This window comes from Pomacea canaliculata, linkage group LG6 (genome assembly GCF_003073045.1).
Source record: "Pomacea canaliculata isolate SZHN2017 linkage group LG6, ASM307304v1, whole genome shotgun sequence".
In the NCBI taxonomy this organism is placed as follows: Eukaryota; Metazoa; Mollusca; class Gastropoda; order Architaenioglossa; family Ampullariidae; genus Pomacea; species Pomacea canaliculata.
In genome coordinates this window covers 2,110,021-2,130,117 of record NC_037595.1, presented here as the reverse complement: position 1 = coordinate 2,130,117, position 20,097 = coordinate 2,110,021, and the positions used below count along the sequence as shown (strand labels likewise).

At 45.7% G+C, this 20,097-nt stretch overlaps 1 protein-coding gene across 2 annotated transcripts in view; it reads right to left on the bottom strand.

Moving 5' to 3' along the window:
* Nucleotides 1-1,777: 1,777 nt before the first annotated feature.
* Nucleotides 1,778-20,097, bottom strand: part of LOC112566813 (nuclear receptor subfamily 2 group E member 1-like) — a 43,658-nt gene continuing 25,338 nt past the window's right edge. Inside the window, exons 4-8 of one of the 2 annotated variants that reach the window (XM_025243186.1) lie at nucleotides 13,174-13,309; nucleotides 5,697-5,974; nucleotides 4,364-4,595; nucleotides 3,980-4,129; nucleotides 1,778-3,757 (exon numbers count right to left, since the gene is read on the bottom strand). In XM_025243186.1, coding sequence (XP_025098971.1) covers nucleotides 3,486-3,757; nucleotides 3,980-4,129; nucleotides 4,364-4,595; nucleotides 5,697-5,974; nucleotides 13,174-13,309 — 1,068 coding nt within the window. In that variant the 3' untranslated portion in view covers nucleotides 1,778-3,485. The remainder of the gene's footprint in view (nucleotides 3,758-3,979; nucleotides 4,130-4,363; nucleotides 4,596-5,696; nucleotides 5,975-13,173; nucleotides 13,310-20,097) is intronic. The other variant, XM_025243187.1, reaches the window with a different exon arrangement.

The following is a 20,097-nucleotide window of genomic DNA, read 5'->3' as shown; positions in this document are numbered from 1 at the left end:
CAATTGTGTGCTAAATGTATAGTGTTCTGTTCGACACAGTTCGACACAGTTCGACACAGCTCGACACAGTTCGACACGACACAGGTCTGGTGTAACATCCTGTTGGTTTGTTTCATTCTTAACCTCATTTCGTCATTGGAAATCTTTGAAACATCATTTAAAACACTTTTTTCTGGAAGCGGCTTCAAAAATGTCGATTTTGCGTTGACTTCGTTGAACTCTGACCCTCGAGCTTTGCAGCAGCCGCGTGACAAACACCGAAAACACTTGCGCAAACCACGTGACAAATACAACCAATCGCCTCCCTCAGGTTCTTTCAAAAAGCCTGTTAAATTTCCTGAACGGTATTGCAAACTATTTACAGAAGTCGATAACTAGAACACAGGTGTGAACGGCTCAGGTGACAAAAATTAATTACAAATAATCAGTTTATTCGGCAGCTTTTGTGTCTAGACGCACGAGATATTCAAAAAAGCTACTGTTGTGTGTAAAACATTTTAGTATTATGGGTGAGCACAAACTCAACGTTTTCTAATATTGAATTTATTTAATTCACACAGTTTGGTGCCTCGAACCTCAAACCTTGGTAAGGACCTTTGCATCGACATTTGCCATCCGAGCCTATCGTTGTTTCTACTCGTATGCATGCCTGTGTGTTTGTGTGTGTGTTCAGAGAATGTTTAGAGAAAATTCGTGAAACTTGTTTTCTGTGTGTGCCATCAACTTGGCAAACATCTATTTTCAATAAAAAAATCCCTAGGACACGTAGCTTGTATGTCTGACAATGATCCGATGTCTCTCAGTGAACTATTCAGTGCAGTGTACATTGTGCATGGACTTGTGTAAACAAACTCTCACCGAGACTAAACAGCAACTATTTCATCGCAAAAAATAAGCTTTGTATTCGAAGAACTGAGTTTCTGGCAAACCCTAGACTCAAAAGACATTGAAGTGTACTTGTAAAATCAAACCACCAAGCAAAACCAAAACCATCTCCATTTCTTTTTTATATAAACTTCATAACAAAGAAAATGCAAAGAAAGTGTGAATGAAAGTAGGTACACAACTCTGCGGTGTCTACGACAGAAAGAAAACAGTGAAATTTAAAGTGTACTTGTGAACATCCCCAAAAGAGATTCGAAATAAATACTTCGTGGCCTGGAAAAGCGGGTCACGTGGAGTAAATCCAGAGGAACTTGATGAAGAGTGAGTAGCATTCACTTCGTACAGCGGTGAAGTCCTGTCAGTGCTTGACAGACTGGACGAGGTTTGTGAAAGCTTGAAAGATTTAGAAAACGTGAAAGATTCTGTCGACTAAATAATATTATTAATAATATTATGATGTTTAGACAATATAAAGAGAATATGTCGACAAAAGATAAGGTGGAGGAATTTACTGGACTTGATGACTTGTGGAGAGAGTATATCGACATTACAGAATGTTGAGGGATTCTGTCGACTACATGTAAAATACAGGAAATCTGTCAACTACATGGAAAGTGGAGGGATTCTGTCCAGTACATAGAAAGTGGAAGAATTCTGTCAAAAGTTGTAGAAAAAGTGACCTGACTTGGAGGGATGAAACATTGTGCCGCTGTATGAATTATGAATGTTCGGAAATAAATTCCTGTGTCGACCGTCGCCTGTAAAAAGTGCGATGTCGACCACAGACCAAGTGTTTTGTCAACTTTTCATCATGAAAACCATTTTTCAAAGATTTCCGAAAGTCTCTCGTTTACAGATATCGGGATACAATTCAGTCGACTTTGCAGTTTTGTTTTTTTTTTCAATAGATTATAGAGAAGCGATCTGATATTTTGAGATAACAAAAATTTGTCTTGTTATTTTTTTTAGATTATTCAGCGAGCAGAAGGTGTATCAAAACCTCCACTAGACTTTCTCTGTCTCTTACAACCACGACGACACGTTTGTAGAGTGTACATGACCCACACTGTCACCACTGAAAACACAAAAATGTCTCTTCTACCGGCAGAAGCTGAATGTAAGTGGAATGATGCTAATGATAGACAGCACAGGTGGCAGCACATCAAATAGTTATATATGGAATGCACAAACTGAGAGCATGCGCAATAGACGCGCACGCTCACACACACACACACACATTTTCTCTGGGGTTTTTTTTTTCTCTCTCTCTTTCTCAGGCTTGCATACTCCTACTTCTTACTGTATGCATACGACGTATGCATTTTTATCTTCCTGGAAATATCATGAAACAATGTCTTACTTCAATATATCTATGATTGTATAAAAACCACTGCTGTTATCCAGCAGACGTGAAAGGAGTACGTGCTATGTACGTTGCCACAACGTTGACACTCACTCTGTTACGTCCTGCAGCTGAGAAGACCCTCGCCTGCGAACACCACCGTCCTCCACAAACATTCTCTTCCTGTCACTGGTTGTCATGTAAGAAAAAAACCCACACAAACACAAGTCTACGACTGACAAGCACTGCAAGTCTTTGGAATGAAGCGAAGACTGGAACGCCACCTGGCGACAAAACGGTGTGTGCAGATCGGAGCTTCCTGGGTTGTCTCCCGAATAGTGAATAGTGTCCACAGTCTGAGATTACATGGTCCTGCCAACCCTGTTTAGTTTGGTCAGACGGGGAAAGAATGCTTTAGAGACTAGTTCTAACCTCGGTGCTTGAAGAGCCAATCACGTGATGCTTGTGACAAACAAACAAACAATTTCTGTGACAACGACACAGCAGACATCACAAATGACATAAATTATTAATCACATTATGATCCTTTCTTTACAAGCAAGCTGGCCAACGTTTGCACTAAGTGGTACTACTGGTGGCGCTGCAGGTGCTGGAACCGACGAGAAGACAACTCCTGCAGTGATGAGACAGTCGCCGAGGTTTTGGCGCCGGAAAGGCAGTGCGAAGGTATTGGCTGATAAACAGCACGTGTCCACACAGACAAAACACCAATGAAATTCGCAATAACCATCATGGCCGTATCCCTGACTGAATATTTCCTTTTCGGAATACCTGAAGTTGTGAACAGTTTGTTTTCAGCATGCAAAGCAGTTTCGTGTATACTTGACATTTAAACATTGAAAATTGTATATATAAAGCTAGGTTTGAAGTGACTGGTAGGTTCTTGACAATGTCCCACAAGCTTCTTGGAAGGTTGCTGCAAAAGATGTCACTGGAGAATTTCCGGTTTTGGAGAAATCTTTGAACCATAAAGTGCACAGGTCTTGTCAGAAGACCTCGTCCCTGAACCTTTAGAACTGTCCACACAAGGTCTGGTCCTTCCTGGCTGACCGGGATCATAGACATCGCACATGCTACAAATAGAAACCTTTTTGCATGAGTCCATGTATTCCTTGCCAGTATTTCTAACAAAGGAATTTTTTACTCTTTAAAATTCTTGAAATGTCTTATCAATGTACATCGCTCCCTACTTTTCTTCACCACCCCGAGGACTCTTATCGTTCTCCCTGGACTTTCTCTAGAAGTCGCTTGATTTGTACATGTCCACGAGAAGTCTTTCAATGGGAATGTTTCCGATGGTCTTCCGGAAGAACAGCTCTTCAATGGTCCCACCCGAGATGGCGGACAGGGTGGGTAACAAGAGCAGCAGCTTGCCGAAGCGGAAGGGCTGAGTCGGGTAGGCGGACCGGATGTATTGGCTCAAAGTCAGCTGCGCCTGGTCCTGCAGGGTGGCGACTGAGTGAAACTCGCGCAGAGTTCTCATTTCTGGCGAACTGTTGGCGAAAACTGCTGGACACAGAGAAAATAATGGTGGCCATTAATAAAGCATGTGTAGCCTTGGAGTTCATATTTCTTTTCTCGTACGTCTGTCTTCGGGTACGGACTCTTACATTCCTTTACTGGTTATACAGACGGTTTGGTATACAGAACAGTAAATAACGGAGCTGAACAGTACAGTATAATATTAGTATAATAGTATAATGCTCTCACAATAAATGAAAGACTACTAACCTGTTTTAAAGATAACGATTCCCTTCAGACATGCGTACTCTGTGGGGTCCACGTGCAGAGCTTTGAACTTGGCGATGGTTTCCTGTAGAGCTCGGACTTCGCTCATGACACTGACCACCTTGTCAGCCCCGCTCTGCTCAGTGCTCAGCCCTGCACAATCAACCATACTTGTCTTTATAGGGAAGCAGGGGTCAGTTGCCTACCTAACTTTCTTATTTATTGTTTGTTTGTTGTTCCTTTTAATTCTCCAATCTGATAAATATTCAATGTTTTCATCGTTATTTGCGCAGTCGGCTTCTATCAGCCTCTCAAGACCGTTGAACTTTCTTAGCAGTCTAATAACTACTTCCGGTTAAGTCTAAAATTAGCACGGGGTCAGCTAACCTGCTGCGGCCAGCAAAGGTCCGGCGTCGATGGGGATCTGGAACTGCGCGGCTCCCAGCACGAACAGCTCCCGCCAGCTCTCCTCCAGCAGCACCACCTGGTCGGCGAAGGGCAGGGCCACGAAGGCGGGGACAGTCTTGGCCCACTTGACACTCATGAACAGCAGGCGAGCCGCCGCCTCGCAGATGGCTTCCGGGTTACCGCAGTACGCCTGCATGACCTCGTGCGGATACTGCGGAAGAGAGTGACACGTTAGTCTGTGGCGAGCTTCACAGTGCTACTCGACCCTCAGGATAGTCTTCGTCTACTGTGTAGTATTTACCCTGTTGTATATGCTGCTAATCTTTTTGAGTGAGCCCAAAGACCCAACAAAATAAATTATTTGTAATCTCTCTCTTTCTTTCTCTCCACCTATCGCTCACAAGCAATAACGCATGCGCTCAGCATTTGAATATTCCTTGCACCCAGCAGAGAATCGTGCCTTTGCGACAATTTCCAATTTTTCTTTCTCTAGTAGTTCTAGCCTTTTTTTATTTTTATTTTTTATTTATTTATTTTGTCCCTTAATTATATTTTCTTTATATTATTCTAATTCTTATTTTATTATATCAATCCTCTTTTTTTCGCTTTCCTACCATCTTTTTTGTCTCCAAACTCCTTTCTTGACTTATCTAATATTAAGGCCAGACGCACCCCGGGAAAAAAAACTTAGGTGTCACAGGATACCGCTAATTTTTTATTTCAACTATTTTGCCCTTGAATGGGAGTTCAGAAAAATGGTTTTACTGCACTTGTCGCGCTATCGGTTGCCATGGAAAAGTTCCAAAATGGCGGCAAAACAAACATTTTAAGCTTATAACTCCTTCAATTTTTGTGAGCAGACTCAAAATTCTGTCTTCAATGGCTACCTAAAAGAAAAAGCTATAATCGTATGAGGTAAAATTTGCAAAATCAACTTAGTTTTTTTAATGATTTTTTTTTTTTTGTAAAACAGTGTTAAAATTTAAGAAATTTTGATTTAAAACAATATAACTGGTATACTACTAAATAGTTCTAAAATAGCCGCCATTGAAATGCTTAGACATGTATAAAGAAAAACTTTCAGGTGTGTATCACATGTCATATAAAATTATAAGCTTAGTTCAAAACCTTCTTCAGTAAGTCAAATTCGTGTCATCAACTTTCCTTATCGTGCCCTCAGTCATCTCCCACATCGTCTCGTCATTCGCTCGTCATGACTACTTCGTGTCCTCTAGCTCCCCCATCTAACATCGTTGTCCTGCCCTGGCTGTGAGGTCACTCCCTCCTCGTGACGCCGTGCGCGTGCTCTCACCTTGGGGAGGGGCTGCATGATGATGCCGTTGGACCCCGTGGCCGTCACCGCCGCCGCCGCTGCCGCTGCTGCAGCCACCGCCACGGGGGTCGTGGTGGTCTCCATGGCGGAGACGGTGATGCCGTCGTTGAGGTGGTCGTAGTTCATGTAGGCGGGCAGGAAGTGCGGCCGGAAGGGGTGAGGGGCCAGCACCGAGCCGAACTCGCTGGTCTCCTTCAGGTACATCGCCACCTGGCGGCGGATGGTGGAGTTCCTAGGTCCCCTCTCGTGCTGCACAGCTGACAGACAAAATACAAGTAGTCACGATGCTGATGGCGGTTATTACAAACGTGTTGAAGAAAGTAGATGAGATTATTACAGCGATGACAGCGATAACCTGTGGTAAGGACAACGGACAGCTACTGTGACTGCCAGCTACTGCTGCCTTGTCATCGTGCTAAATTATACAATTTTATACTTGTATAAATAAAATGCTAAAACAAGGACAAGGTTTACATCTTAAAAGATTTTTGAGGAAAAAAGACTGAAATAGAGAATGAAAATTAAATGTTCAGTTAGTGACCCTAATTAATGCTCTCACAAAAATGTAACGGAAACAGAGTCAGCCCCGTTGACAAACCTTCGCCACTGATCATCATGCTCCCTCTCCCACCCTCCACCACCCCCACCCCACCCCCCATATCCAACGGCCTCGACTTCGCTTAATTAGTGTTTCCAGCCGGAAAAAACACAAAAGAGCCGCAAAAATATTTGTGTCCGTCCCTGGCGCTAGGATACCGGCGTGTGGTGAGGTGAGTTCACCGCAAATGTCTGCTGTCGATGTTGTGACTTGTTGGCTGCAGTCAACAAGCAGCTGTCGTCAACATCGATGACGTGTTGTTGACAGTCGATGCGCGTCAAGTGGGATCCCGAATGGCGCAGCTGTTGCTCGGCCGCCATTGCTCGCAGGTTAGTGAGTTATCGGCTCGGGAGGTGTTTAGCTCAGGAGGAGAGACTCATTCAGCAAGTCAGCGTTGATAAATGAGTCAGCCACCTTCACAATGGTCATGCTTGACAGGTTGTTCGCACATTCTGGTTTCCTTCAAAAGTCGACTGTTTGTTAAATCGGTAGAGGGTGGGTGGGTACGGGTGGATAGGGAATGGGTGGGGGTGTCATTAGAATGGTGGCTAGCTGACTGGCTGATGAAGCAGAAGTTTATAAAAAGCTTATTATTAACTGCAACACCTACACTAACAGCACGTGATCTCATGTGAGTATGTGTAGAGAGGCATGTGTACAATTCTGAGTGTGTGTGTGAAAGAGAGAAGGAGAGCTTGTATGTGTATGCAGGTCTGTGTGTCAGTGTGTGTGTGCCTGCACGAGTGTATGTGTGTTTTGATGCATGTCAACCCATGAAGACCACAGATTGTGTGTCTGCTTTGTACGTACTCCCACCCGTGGGCACGAAAGGAATTAACGAAATCCATTATCCTGAAATTCGCTTTTAAATATTGTCGACTGCAGCTCCACAAAGGAAACCCTTATTTACCGATGAATCTGTAAACTTTGGATTAATTTATCCATTCTTTGGACAGATGATCGAATACTTTGCTTTGAAATGAATTCATTTTCATGGAAAACACGGAAGAACAAGACATTCAGTCCAACTGCAATACATCGGGGCCCTCTGTCCTACGTCTACATCAATCCATGGACTTCCCTTGTTTTCACGCACAAAGAGCTCTCGCGACAGCTGCAGGCGCCTCGCCAGCCGCCATATTTGCCTAAAGGGGAGATAATTAATACAGCGCGTTTTTCGGTAAATAAAGCAGTAACCAGAACGAGGCTGTGTCAAGATACTTTCGATCTCCGCTGGCGGTGAGACAACAATGGCGCTCGGCGCTACAGGTAGGCGAGGCGTGCCGGCCTCGAGGCTCTGTCTGAGGGGATCCTCCAGTCAACATGATGGCGACATTGTATCGTCACGTGATGCTGACATTGTATCGTCACGTGATGCTGGCATTGTATCGTCACGTGGTGCTGACATTGTATCGTCACGTGATGCTGGCATTGTATCGTCACGTGGTGCTGACATTGTATCGTCACGTGATGCTGGCATTGTATCGTCACGTGATGCTGACATTGTATCGTCACGTGGTTCTTGGACACTATATTGCCACACCAGTTCCAGTCTGTTTCGCCCCATGTGTCTGTTATTGTATCGTTTCGTGCATTATTGTTGCATCGTATCGTAGTGTGATTGGTATCCTTGTGCATTTGTCTATTCAGAAGAGTTCAATAATAATAATAAGAATAATAATCATCATCATCATCCAAGATTTTCACATCTCGGAAGGAGCATGCTCGTAGCGTTTAAGATTAAGAACTAGACATAAACAACATATTAGTGACAGAAGAACAAACAAACAACACACGAACGACGGAAGGATAACCAACAGTACCGATGATGAATAAAGACAAATACACAAAACTTAAAGAGAATCCAAGTAACAAGGACTGAGAGTTTCAGGATTTTGCAAAAGGAAGACTAGCAGGAAAGTAGCAATAAGTGAAAAAGGAGGGAAGGGTGTGACAAGGACTAACACTGTCGGACTGTTGGGAGTGATGTTTACAGAGGGTGTGTGTTCAGTGCACGTGTAAAGGTGGGTAGGTGGCGGATAAGGAAAGAGAGAGAGTTCCATTGTTTGGCTGCACAATAACTAAACATCCTGTGGTCGCATGTTGTTGTTGTGGGGACAGGAAGAGTACGGAGACGATCATCAGACGAGGAGCAGAGTTATGTAGCTGGGATGTGAGGGAAGAAGAGTTGAGAGAAATAATCAGGGCAGGTGCTAGCCAAGAAATTAAAACACAGCACGACAGTTTGTACTGGAGGCCAGAACTGATGGGAGGCCAGTGTAGACAACGAAGGAGAAGAGTGGCATGGTCACGTGTCCTGCTCTGAGCACCAGACGTGCAGCAGACTTCTGTACTTTCTAGAGTTTGTGAAGAAGGTATACAGGGCAGCCAGCAAGCAAGTTGTACCATGCTAGTGCAAGTCCATAAATCCCGTAGAGGGTGTGTAGTCTATGAAGGACCAGAGAGTGGTCCATAGTGTCAAATGTAGCAGACAGGTCCAGTAGAGTTAAGGCAGAAACATCCCCAGTGTCAAGGGCAGATAATATGTCATTGGTCACTTTAATTAAAGTAGTCTCACTCCTGTGAAAAGGTCTGCATGCTGGCTGAGCATTCAGGATAAGGTGGTCTTGTAAGTAGGCCCAGACCTGTGTCAGAACTACTTTCTCCATCATCTTTTTCTTTCAGCGACCTTGTTTGATAAAGTTACCTCCCCTCGCCGCTCGCTTTACACACTACACCCACTCCTCTTCCTACCCCGGGTGACAGGCGTACATTATTGCGACACAAGATTATGACGAGCGGGTGTCAAGATGACAGGGGATCTGATGATGGCGGTGGTAGTTGTAGTATGAATGGTAGGGAGAACAAAAGATCTATCGCCATCGTTGTCACGCAGGCAAGCGATACATATCGAAGTTTGTGTTGTAGACTTGTGACTACGGAGGTAGCAGCCAGTACATTAAAGTCAAGACATTGTATTTTGTAATATTTTGTGCTTAAACAGCATCGTTTCTCTGAAATGTCGGTACCTACCTACATCGTGTGGTGACCTTTGCAGGGCTCCGTTCGCCGCGGAGTCTTTCTCGTATGCTCAAGAGGCCGCGCGCTTACTCTTGTTTGATAATTTAATCAGGTGACCTTTCGGTAGAACGGCAAACAGCGCGTGACGCTGGCAGCAATCAAGGGGCTGCTGTTTGTCTTGCTCGCTCTGCTGTATCGAGCCGCAGTTCAAGCGACGCAGACGACAAGCAGAAGTGTGTCATGCATGAGCGACCGCCACACTTGACATATGCGGACTGACGGCGACATTCCCACTGCAGGTTCGCCATCGCCATCGATGCATCGCGCAGGTGCTGCTGGGACGACGATCATGGAAGTATTATTTTCTCTCCTTTTCTCTCCTCAAAGAATAAAAACGTGCTGGCGACCTCTGACCTGGTTCATTATATTCTTGAATAATGAATAAACTGTTTAAACCGGGCATGGGAATAGAGGGTGGGTAGATGAATGAATGGATAGACTATTAATTTACGATAATCTTTTACACACTTTGAGTGTGTGAGAGAGAAAGAGAGAAGGGGAGAAAGCAAAATTGGTTTTAAATGATCGGCTCGTGTTCAATGAACTTTTCATTAATACGTTTTCGCGAGATGAGAATCAGGTCTGCCAGACTAGACATCAAAAACGCTTTCGATGAAGTGCGCAAGCGTCTACAGAGCGGAGGCGGAAATGATGAATCTCGCACACAAGTGACGTGCTCTTTGCTCTCTCGCGAGAATCTCATGACACCGGGCAGCGGAGGACAAAAGAGGGAGGTAATTGCTTAATCCTGTCAGGGAAAGGTAATTTTCCTCAAGTTTCTGTCGGGCAGCGGACGCTCCTCCGGGTCCCCGCTCCGTCTGTTGCGAGAGGCTCCAGCAATTTGTCGCAGACAATTGACGCGCCACGTCCGAACGTGCTGCCGCTAGGTGGCGCAGACCATGGGCCATTCATTCCGCCGACAATGGCCCATTAGCAGCTAATTAAAGGGGCCGGGGGCCAGGCCTAGGAGTTGTTACACAGTAGCAAGAAGGAGAAGAACTCGACAGAGACCGACACTCCCCAGCAGACGGCAGAGCGATCGCCATATCGGTTGCAGGTCTTGCCCCAAACAAGCAAGGGAGCAAACTGCAGGCAAGGCTCGCAACTCATCTCCTTTGATGCGGACGCGATCGTGGCGCAATCTGATAGGCAGGCAGATTTTCTGGCCCGGGGTTGGGTTCAGTCGGGTGCTGTTTGGCGGACTCACCCTCTCCGTTTAGTCCCACGCCCAGAGAGCAGTGACCGCATCACCCGGAATCCTTCCGCTAATGAAATGAGTGCCGAGGAGACAGGAATCAGTCTTGTGGGCGGACGGTGAGGGGGACAGCACGTGCTGCATCATCGGCTGGTCGTTGACATGTCATGTCGATACAGAAAGGCAAACTTCACAGGAAGGGAAACTCGTACAATATTCTTTTTCAAGAACAATTAATCACAAGACGATGGGAATCAATGTTCATACATCTCTTATCACTCCAGAAGCTCGTCTTTACTACATTTATGTCTAACTATTAATACTCCACAAACAACTACCCTGACCTGAACTCGGGTAGCAACTGAGGGGCACTGAGTCCAAAAAGGTGACTTGCATAATTGTTTTCTCTTTGTTTCAACAACGGATTCACTTTACGGATTGCGACATCCATGAACCGTGTACCGTGGGGCGTAGCACACAATCATATTAAAGAAAAGAAGGGAACAAGGAATTAATGTTTCGCAGAAAATCAAACATTCATAACTCGGGAGATAAGCGATCTGCAAACAAAATGTGCGACAGTTGCCCCATCGACGGTTTTGTGATGTATCGACACCGGAATGTTGCCTGAGACATGGGACTGCAGTCTGATGTGACTTACACTGTTCCTTCCATTTTGTTACCGAGTATTGATGACACAATTGTTCTGGCATCAATTTAGTCTGATTCGTTTCTTCAGAAGTACTCTCTGTCAAAAAAAAAACCCTGTTGTGCAATTTTCCAGGGGTGGGTTTGTTTATGTTGAAGTTGCCGGTAATACAACAATCAGAGACTGGAATGTAGATATTAACAATCCACACCAGTAGTCTCATCATCTGCAACCACTTTGTGGTCCTTATAAACTGGCAAACTTCTAAAGTGAACATAAGATTGTGTGACTGCCAATGAAAAATGGGAATTACTTCGGTCGTTCTTCGGGCCGGGTGGGGAGGCACTCGACTGTAATGACATCATCATCATTTCGTGCAACGATTTGTTCTTCTACTGAGCGTGGAACAGGAATCCTCGCTGCCATTCTATTTTGTGTTTGTTTGGACGAATTTGTTGTGCAGCACCATGTGTGACAATGTCTGACCATGTGTGACCACGTGTGACCCACGACACCCACGTGACCACGTGTCGGGTACCTACCCACTGCAGTGGATGTCGTAACAATTAGCTGTAGGGGTGGCCCAGGGTGTGGCGGGCATAACCTAGTGGAGCTCAAAACACTGGCGGCAGGATTGCCATGTGTGTATCGGCGAGCAATTAGTCTTTGATCGGTCGGCATCGCTTGTAGTTCTTGTCTCACCATCGTCCCGCCAACCACTTGAGCGCCTCCTGCAGTGGGGACCTCTCCATCTTTAGCTTCCTCCAACAGCAGCATGGAGGGTACTGATTATGTCGATCCTGTGTGTGTGTGTGTGTGTGCATGTCTGTGTGTGTGTATGTGCATGTCTGTGTGTGTGGCGATAGTTTGGGTAGCTAAGTGGGTGGGTATGTGTCAAGATCGGCATCTGAAGGCACATTTTTCCCTGCAGCAAGATTTTAAATTTTATGCCTGTTCCCAACCCTGTGTATTCTAGCCATTTTAAAACGCCAACCTGTTCATTTTTATTTTTCGATCAACGATCTCCCAAATACGGGTACTTATGCTTGTTCCGCTGTGTACATCTGCATGTCAATCACTGTGTCGGGGTGTGGTAGTGAACATAGATGTATGTACATGTGTACATGACTGCTATATGTACCGACATATACCTATAACTGCAATATATATATATCTGGATATTATTGAAAAACTACAAATTCCTTGACAACATTTATTTTCTGCAGTGAAATAAAAACAGTGAAAATGTTAGCTTCGTCCTGCAACATCGTAACCAAGACAACTCCAGCGTTCTGCTTTTTGCACACGTCACTGAATTTAGGTTTGCTTCCTCTTCTGTCACAGCCCCCCCACCCCATTGCAAGACCACGATGTCACACCTGCACGGTTCGTGGAATTTTTAATTGTCATCACCTTTGACAACGGCCTGGCACAGCCTTGTCTTGGAACCAGAGCTCTTCTGGCATCCTCTACCATGGCTTCGCGGAGCTCTTACCTGTGCTGGTATGATGTAACAGCAGCATCTCCTACTAAGACATTCGAAGCTATGTTCAGGCTATGCTCCAGCCAACTAACCAAACTTGGGTGGATCATTAAGTAAACAATAAAATCAAAATCATTGACATGGAGGTCAATGAAGGAGTGAAGACTTGTCAGTAGAGCAGGTCACTGGCCTACCTGTTCTCACCTGTTCTCGCTGCAAAAGGTGCTGCGTGGTGCAAAACGTACTCAGTGGTCGATGACCCACTTCCCCCTCCATCCCCTCAATGTACACTACCCCACTCCAGCCCCATCCTACCCCACCCCATCCCACCTGCCTTGCTCCGACCCAAAAACCTGTTTACTGTGCCACAAGTGCTCACCTGGTGCCGAGCCTCAAAAGCTTATTGATGAAGACAGAAAAAAGTAGTTCTACCTCACGCCGTTTACTCACCATCTTTGTTCATTCCAGCTTCCAGACATTTCTTCAAGCGGCAGGCACGGCACTGATTTCTGTGGGTCTTGTCCACTGGGCATCCTCCCTGCCCACGTGACTTGCAGATGTACTGTCGGTTGCGGCGGATTGAGCGCTGAAAGTCAACATTTATACTTTATTATTCGTTTTCTTTCTTTGAGTTTTTTGTTCATATTTTTTAAACTTTTTTCCTTCTTTTTCTAATTTTTTTTTATTATTTAACTCTACAATACCAAGAAGATTATTCAAAATTACTGAAAGTTTTCTAAGTTGCTGACCGTTATCTATCTATAAACTTCTAACTTATTGGGTTAGAGAGTTCTCAACATTTAACTGACAATTCTAAAAACTGAAATAAGTAGTTCTAAATAACTAATGGACACACAGAGGAAAAAGATTGTTAGTGAGGTAGAGAGTTAAAAATAGCTACAAGAGAGGGATGTTGAGGGAACAGGGGAGGGGAGAGAGAAAAAGGAATGCAATGAGAAGAATAACTGTGTCGTTGTGGTGGTTGGTGCTGGAATAATTCTTTAAAATATTTCTTGTCGCGTTAGCACATGCAGCTTCTGTCTGAAATTAAACAAGCAGCTGATGCTAATACACATGTTCACTCTCAACATTCCCGTTCATTCCGCCTTCCCGAGACGTCGCCGAGCGTGACACGAAGTCGTATCGACGTGACCTCTACGTGAAGTGAATCACGTCGATGACTACGTCACAACCCGCCACGGACTCGCTCTAACGGAAAAAGTCTTGTCACTGCTTCAGACTTGAGATGAAGAACTGCCGCAGCCCTGAGTTCAGGGTGAGATCCTGGAATCCCAAGGTTGTGCTTGCGTGCGATGGGGAAAGGAATCCGCAGTTTCATCCCTCCCCCTCTCTCTCTCTCTCGCTCCCTCCTTCCACAGGTAGACAGGGCCAGGCAGCTACTGAGTATACTATCAGAAAAATCGGTGTTGCCAGCAGCATGCACGCAGTGACCTTTTCAGATGAGTGCACCGACCAAAGATGTGTAACACGTGTCTCCTGCAGGAGCAAGTTGCTGTGACTGTCATGGCGCTGACCTGGTGAATCAAATTCCGTGAAGAAAGAATTTACCGTTTATTATCTCTCCTAGACGAAATCCTAGAGCTATCTACCTGACAGGATGTATCCTCAATGTCTGGAATTATGCCCCAGATAGAACGCACTTACTGTCACTAACCTGAAAGTGTTTGTTTGTTTGTTTGTTTGTTTGTTTGTTTGTTTGTTTGTTTGTTTGTTTGTTTGTCTTTTGGAATAGAACACGAAACAGAAAAGATGGGAGGATGTGGGCGAGTTATCGCTTGTTCATCCCATTCTTGCCTTTCTTCATCAATTTTTAAAATTTTTTGTCTCTCAGTCCGTTAGCTAATTGAGGTTTTGAACTAAACCAATGAATATACCTGCAGGAATTACTTCTGTTGTTTAGCAGCTCTGTATCCCAGTGATCACTGAGCTCAAAGGTCACTATAGGGGGGTCGCATGGGGTCGCATGCATGAAGCCAAGGTAATGGCACCCTAGCGTTAGCAATGGACCGGAAGTGTCGTAGTGGGGTCCTATCATTAGAAGCAAGCACAGACTTCAGACTTCAGACTTGCTGTCTGTCGAGCGGTCCACAACTACAACTACAACCACGACTACAACTAGCGAGGACTTGTATTGCCGAGGGCACCGAGCGGAGTTTCAGCAAATCTCGGGATCCAGCTCACAGCCACGGCCTCTTGACACGTGAGCTCGGCGAGCTGATAACGAGTCCGCTATATTGCTATAGACTACCCGCTACCTGAAGATGAGACCCGTATTATTTGATAAATATCCCGCCACCCCATCCACCCCCGTATATTCCTATAGACTACCCGCTCCCTAACGATGAGACCTGACCCGCTTGATAAATCATGTGCCGGGTATTGCTGCGGACTCCCCTGCACCCTGACAAGGCGGCGCTAGTGCGTTGCTGGGCAGCCCACCCAGCGCTTCACACAATAGCCCAGCACTAGAGGGCCGGCAGGGAGGACTCATAGCCTGGCACTAGTTGCTGCGATAACTGGGTCCTCCCGAGGTGCGCGAGGGTCTTACAATACGCGCTCGCCTTCAGTATACATGTATATATATTCCCTGTATTACTGTTGTTGTTGTTGTTGTTGTTGTTGTTGTTGTTGTTGTTGTTGTTGTTGTTGTTGTTGTTGTTGTTTGTTGTTGTTGTTGTTGTTCGACAACTGGAATCTAAAAGCTGCAGTGATTCACTTCGTTTTAATAACATTTGTGAAATGTCTAGGCAAGAAGAGGAAGAAGTAGTCATCAAGAGGACATTATCGTCCTCCTCCCCCTACTCCTCCTTCTTCTCCTCCTCCTCCTCATCATCATCATCATCTTGCTTTTATTGTCCTTTTCTTCCTCTCTCTCTCCCTTTCTTTATATTCAATCGCCAGTTTTTGAAATTTTCTCGTGAAAGAAGTCATGGTCCAGTGTGAGGAGACCAAGGGCTCTGTGGGACATCTGACTAATCCCGCTTCGGTTTTGTTTTGTCATTGAGGTTTGTGTGTGGGGGGGGGGAGGGGGAGGTGGGATTGATGTGATGTACATCAACCGGAAGCACAAATCACATGTAAGACCTTAAGTCTAATGCGTTTGCTCGCCCTTCAGATAATCAACACAATAAAGGTCTGGGACTAATCTCTCAGAACGCCCACGTCTGAGGTTTGGGGGGGCGTTGTTTCTTGCCTTCTCAGTCTTCCCTGCTCAGGTGAGTTTTCCAGGTGAATCTCGCTTCTTCTTGTTCCCCTCCCCCCACCCCACCCTTTTAACAGGCTTGGCGACCCCCCGAGACCGGCCGAGCAACCTTCAAAAACAAAAGCCCGAGACTGGACGACGATCAAAATGCTTCTGTTTCCACTCGAAGCCCTTATCAGTGCATTGATCGCCTTAAATCTCCCTCACTAAGGCCACCCAGCAGACGGGGTCATGTGACCCCACGGGGCGTAAATCCTCCCTCCCCTGCCGTTGTGGCTGGCAAGTCAGACAGTTAATCTGCCAGCAGTTACCTCCCTGCTCTTCCCATCGCGCCGGACGACAACCTTCCTCGTTGCAGCCATCGTCACGTGCACAACAAAAAAGACTGATTTGTCGTTCTTGAGGACCATCGCCTGGAGTTCGCTCCTCTTGTCCCGTACAACGAGACGGACAATGGGTCGACATGCTTCCACGGGACGACCGTTGCGTGGAGTCCGCTCTTCGTGGTCTCTCCGACCAAAGCAGACGACCCCCGGTATATCTAGTCAATCTGGTCGCTGCCTGTCTGAGGGTTAATATACAGAGCTGGCACCACCCCACACCCGTATCTCAGTCTGTCACTGCTCGCTTAGGCTCAGTCTTCGGTAATCCACAGGTAACCCAGACACTTGAAGGTAAGTATGGACGACACGTGAGCATTCCCTGAGTCTGATGGTGTCCCCAGCTCTGGCATGTTAGTCTTTCACACTTCTCGTTTTTTCTTTGTTTGTTTGTTTGTTTGTTTGTTTGTTTGTTTGTTTGTTTGTTTGTTTGTTTGTTCGTTCGTTTGTTCGTTCGTTCGTTTACTTGCATTTGTTGCTTGTTTGGTTCACTCTAATGCCTTGATTGTTTTTCTAATTTAAAATCAGATTTCCATGGAAGTTTGTTCCCTTACGCCCTAACGGAGGAGAAAACACACATAAAGACAAGGGAACTTTTTTATGCATTTTCTCTAACAAAATGATGAAACGAAGAAATAAACAAACAATTGTGAGCTTCATTATTAGTAGCAGTAAGAACTCGAATCATTGCAATCATTGGAAATACTCAAAATATTTTGCCAGTATCAGGATTACTGAGTGAAGAAACCCCAAATGGTTTCCACCCCTCGATCACAGGGTGGAAGTGGTGGGAATGGATCAGCGGGTGGAGGCACTCGGAATGCGGTTCAAGCAGGGCGTGGGAGAGTTCTGTAGACTCCAGGCGAGCGTCCGTGCTGGTGGGTGGCCTCACCTGCTCTGGTCAAGTCCCATAACCTTTTGAGTCATAAGTGGTTCACTGTGTCTAGGAAGGCGGAGCCATTCCCTTTATTTCCCCGCCTGTTTACTTCCCTGATAACTCAGGTAGCCACCAGCAAGGTGGGTCCTCCTTTATCATTCAGACCACACCGAACTTTCCAGATCCGGATGTTTAAGTTGTTCAGTGTTTTTAAAGCTAATTGACATTAACAACGATGAGGTTAGTGCGAAGAAACAAAAGAAGGATTGATGCCGACGACAATACCGTCTTCGCCACAGGCTTCGACACCAACAAAGCTGACGACAGTGGCAACGACTGAGATAATCATCACGAAAGAGATTGACGACTAAGAATTCGTCAAAGTAGTTCTCCCCCAACCACAGCCCCCCAACCATTTCCTGTCTTCCACACGCTGGCAGTCGCCCCCGCGGAGTCAGACAGCTAATACAACACATACATTCTAAATCTTCTCTCCGATTACTCATCAGCAGAAGCGCTGGACAAAGGCAACACTGGAATGTGGCTCATCAAACGCCAAGAGCCTGTCTGCGCATGCGCAGTGCCTGCAGGCTGTTGAACAACATTATCTACCAAGTCGCTGCTTATCTCGGTGTGAAGGCGCGCGAGCGATGTGTCGAGTTGATGTTCCCGGTGTTAGCCGCCAGCCACTTGAGGCACTCGCCAACCCTCGGATACAGTGGTATACACATCAACATTTCTACTTTTTGAAAAGGATCATCGACGCCTGACAGTACAGTCGTCAGCGGACGGGAACTTTGTTTTCACCTGGCAAATGCTGTCCTCTCGGCCGCGGGATTAAGAGGAATCTGTCTCACCTGGCGTGCACTCGCTCTGAGGACATAACTAAATAGTCAGCTGTCTTCTTCAACACCTGTCCTGTGTGCACCTGTAGCAGGATGTTTGAGTGGTTAGACCGTTACAGTCGTGCGGAATGTCAACTCACGTGGGCACGCGCTGCGAGATGTAGTCCCTCGCGCTCTTGAGAACGTGAAGACGTCCTGCTGGTGTTAGTGCGCGACTTAGTGCACTGACTGGTGGCGGAGCTTCGTAGTTCTTTGTCCTTGTCTCGTAATAAACGATTGTGCAACTGAATATTGAGAGTTATCTTTCATGACACAAGGATAACATGTCAATGATTGGGACTCACAACATTTTTAGTGTAAATAAGGAAAACACTGAAAAAATGAGTTCCCGGGGTGGGGGGGGGGAATCAAAAGACAGTAATCATTTATAGACAAATAGCAACAACTCTAAATAGTCTTATTGAACATCCTGAACTCAACATCCTATGTTATCCATCGAGAACAAACGGAAGAATGCGTTTTTATTTCTATAAGTAACATCTAACATGACTGGCTACCCATCCGCTCTAGCAATCAGTACAAACTGTCCGAGCTGTGTTTTAACTTCTCTGGAAGCTCCATGCCAGACTACTCCATTTTTCGTCTACTGACTGTAGGCTCTCTTCCCTTCCACGAACATTACACCCTGCACCAATCAACTGAGTTGTCAATAGTTGTAATTATATGGACGAGTCCGCCTGCTATGCTTTCTCTGCAGCTTGACACTCTCCATCCTTGCTGTTTGTTCCCCGATTCCTCTTTCTCTCTTCTATTTTTGTCTTCTATTACTTGTCAGCATAGTTGTTTCTCCTTCCCTCCTTCGTATTCTGTCCATGTCTCTTACTTGAGAGTATGCGCGTTGGTGAGCGTGATTATGCGCTGTAAATCACATTTTATAATTATTAAAATATTGTATTTGCGATACGTATCGCTAGTCGCTGCATCGCTGTATCGTTTGTCCGTGCTGCCGCTCACCTGAGTACCTGTATCTTGAAAGTTCCCGCGTTGTCCGCCACCTGTCGCGCCGCGCTGCGCTCAAAGGGGGGATAAGCAAACTTGACTTCTTGCTCCCCTTGCGGAGAGCGCCATCGTGTGTTCACATGCGAGATGTATGAAATTCATGCCTCGGACACCTCGCGGGGTCAGCAACGGGGTCGCGAGCAGAAACACCTTGGTGGACGGCACACGATCAAAGGGAGACGATTTGGAGGTGGGTGGAGCAGACGGCGTTTATCAACGCTTGTGAAGGGGGCGCTGGTGTAGCTACTACTACGACTACTACAATAAACATGTAAACACACACGCTGTCAATAAACAAACCACAGACATACAAAACAAATAAAGATGATAAAGTCGGGTATCCTCGTGTATCCTCGTACCCCAGACCTACCCGTAGTCATCTCTCTCCGTGTTTACGACTGACGGGATGAAGTGCGCATGTCTACAATCCGTTAAAACAAATATTTACTATTTCTGGAACTGTTTTTGTTATGACACTATCACTGTTGCTGTATGTCTACAATCTCTGTCTTCTTGCTGTCTCTGTCACAGCTTCTTGGTGTCTCTGTCACTGCTCCTTGCTGTCTCTGTCACTGCTCCTCGCTGTCTCTGTCGCTGTCGCCTGCTGTCTCTGTCTCCCAACCTGTCTCCAGTTAATCCCAAAAGTTTGGTCGTCCTCACACTCACACTTCACGAGGGAGAAGTGACTAAGCTGTGCGGTGATAAATTTCTCACTTTCGACTTTAACATACTCGAGGATGAGTAAACAAAGCCTCATTCTGAGCAGCCTCAAACAGTCACAGTTGCTAAGGTCTCTGCTGTCATCACCCAGCAACACTAGAGACAACAGAAGCCCCATGATTCCTGTTCATGTTGTCTTTCGATGGCCATAACATTCGTCCAGAAATATAAGTATTTTGGTCTCTCATTCACACTGTCCCATTAAAAAAATTATTTGTCAGGTATTTTCTTTATTATTCAGGATTAAATGCTTGTCATTCTTCTTCTTCT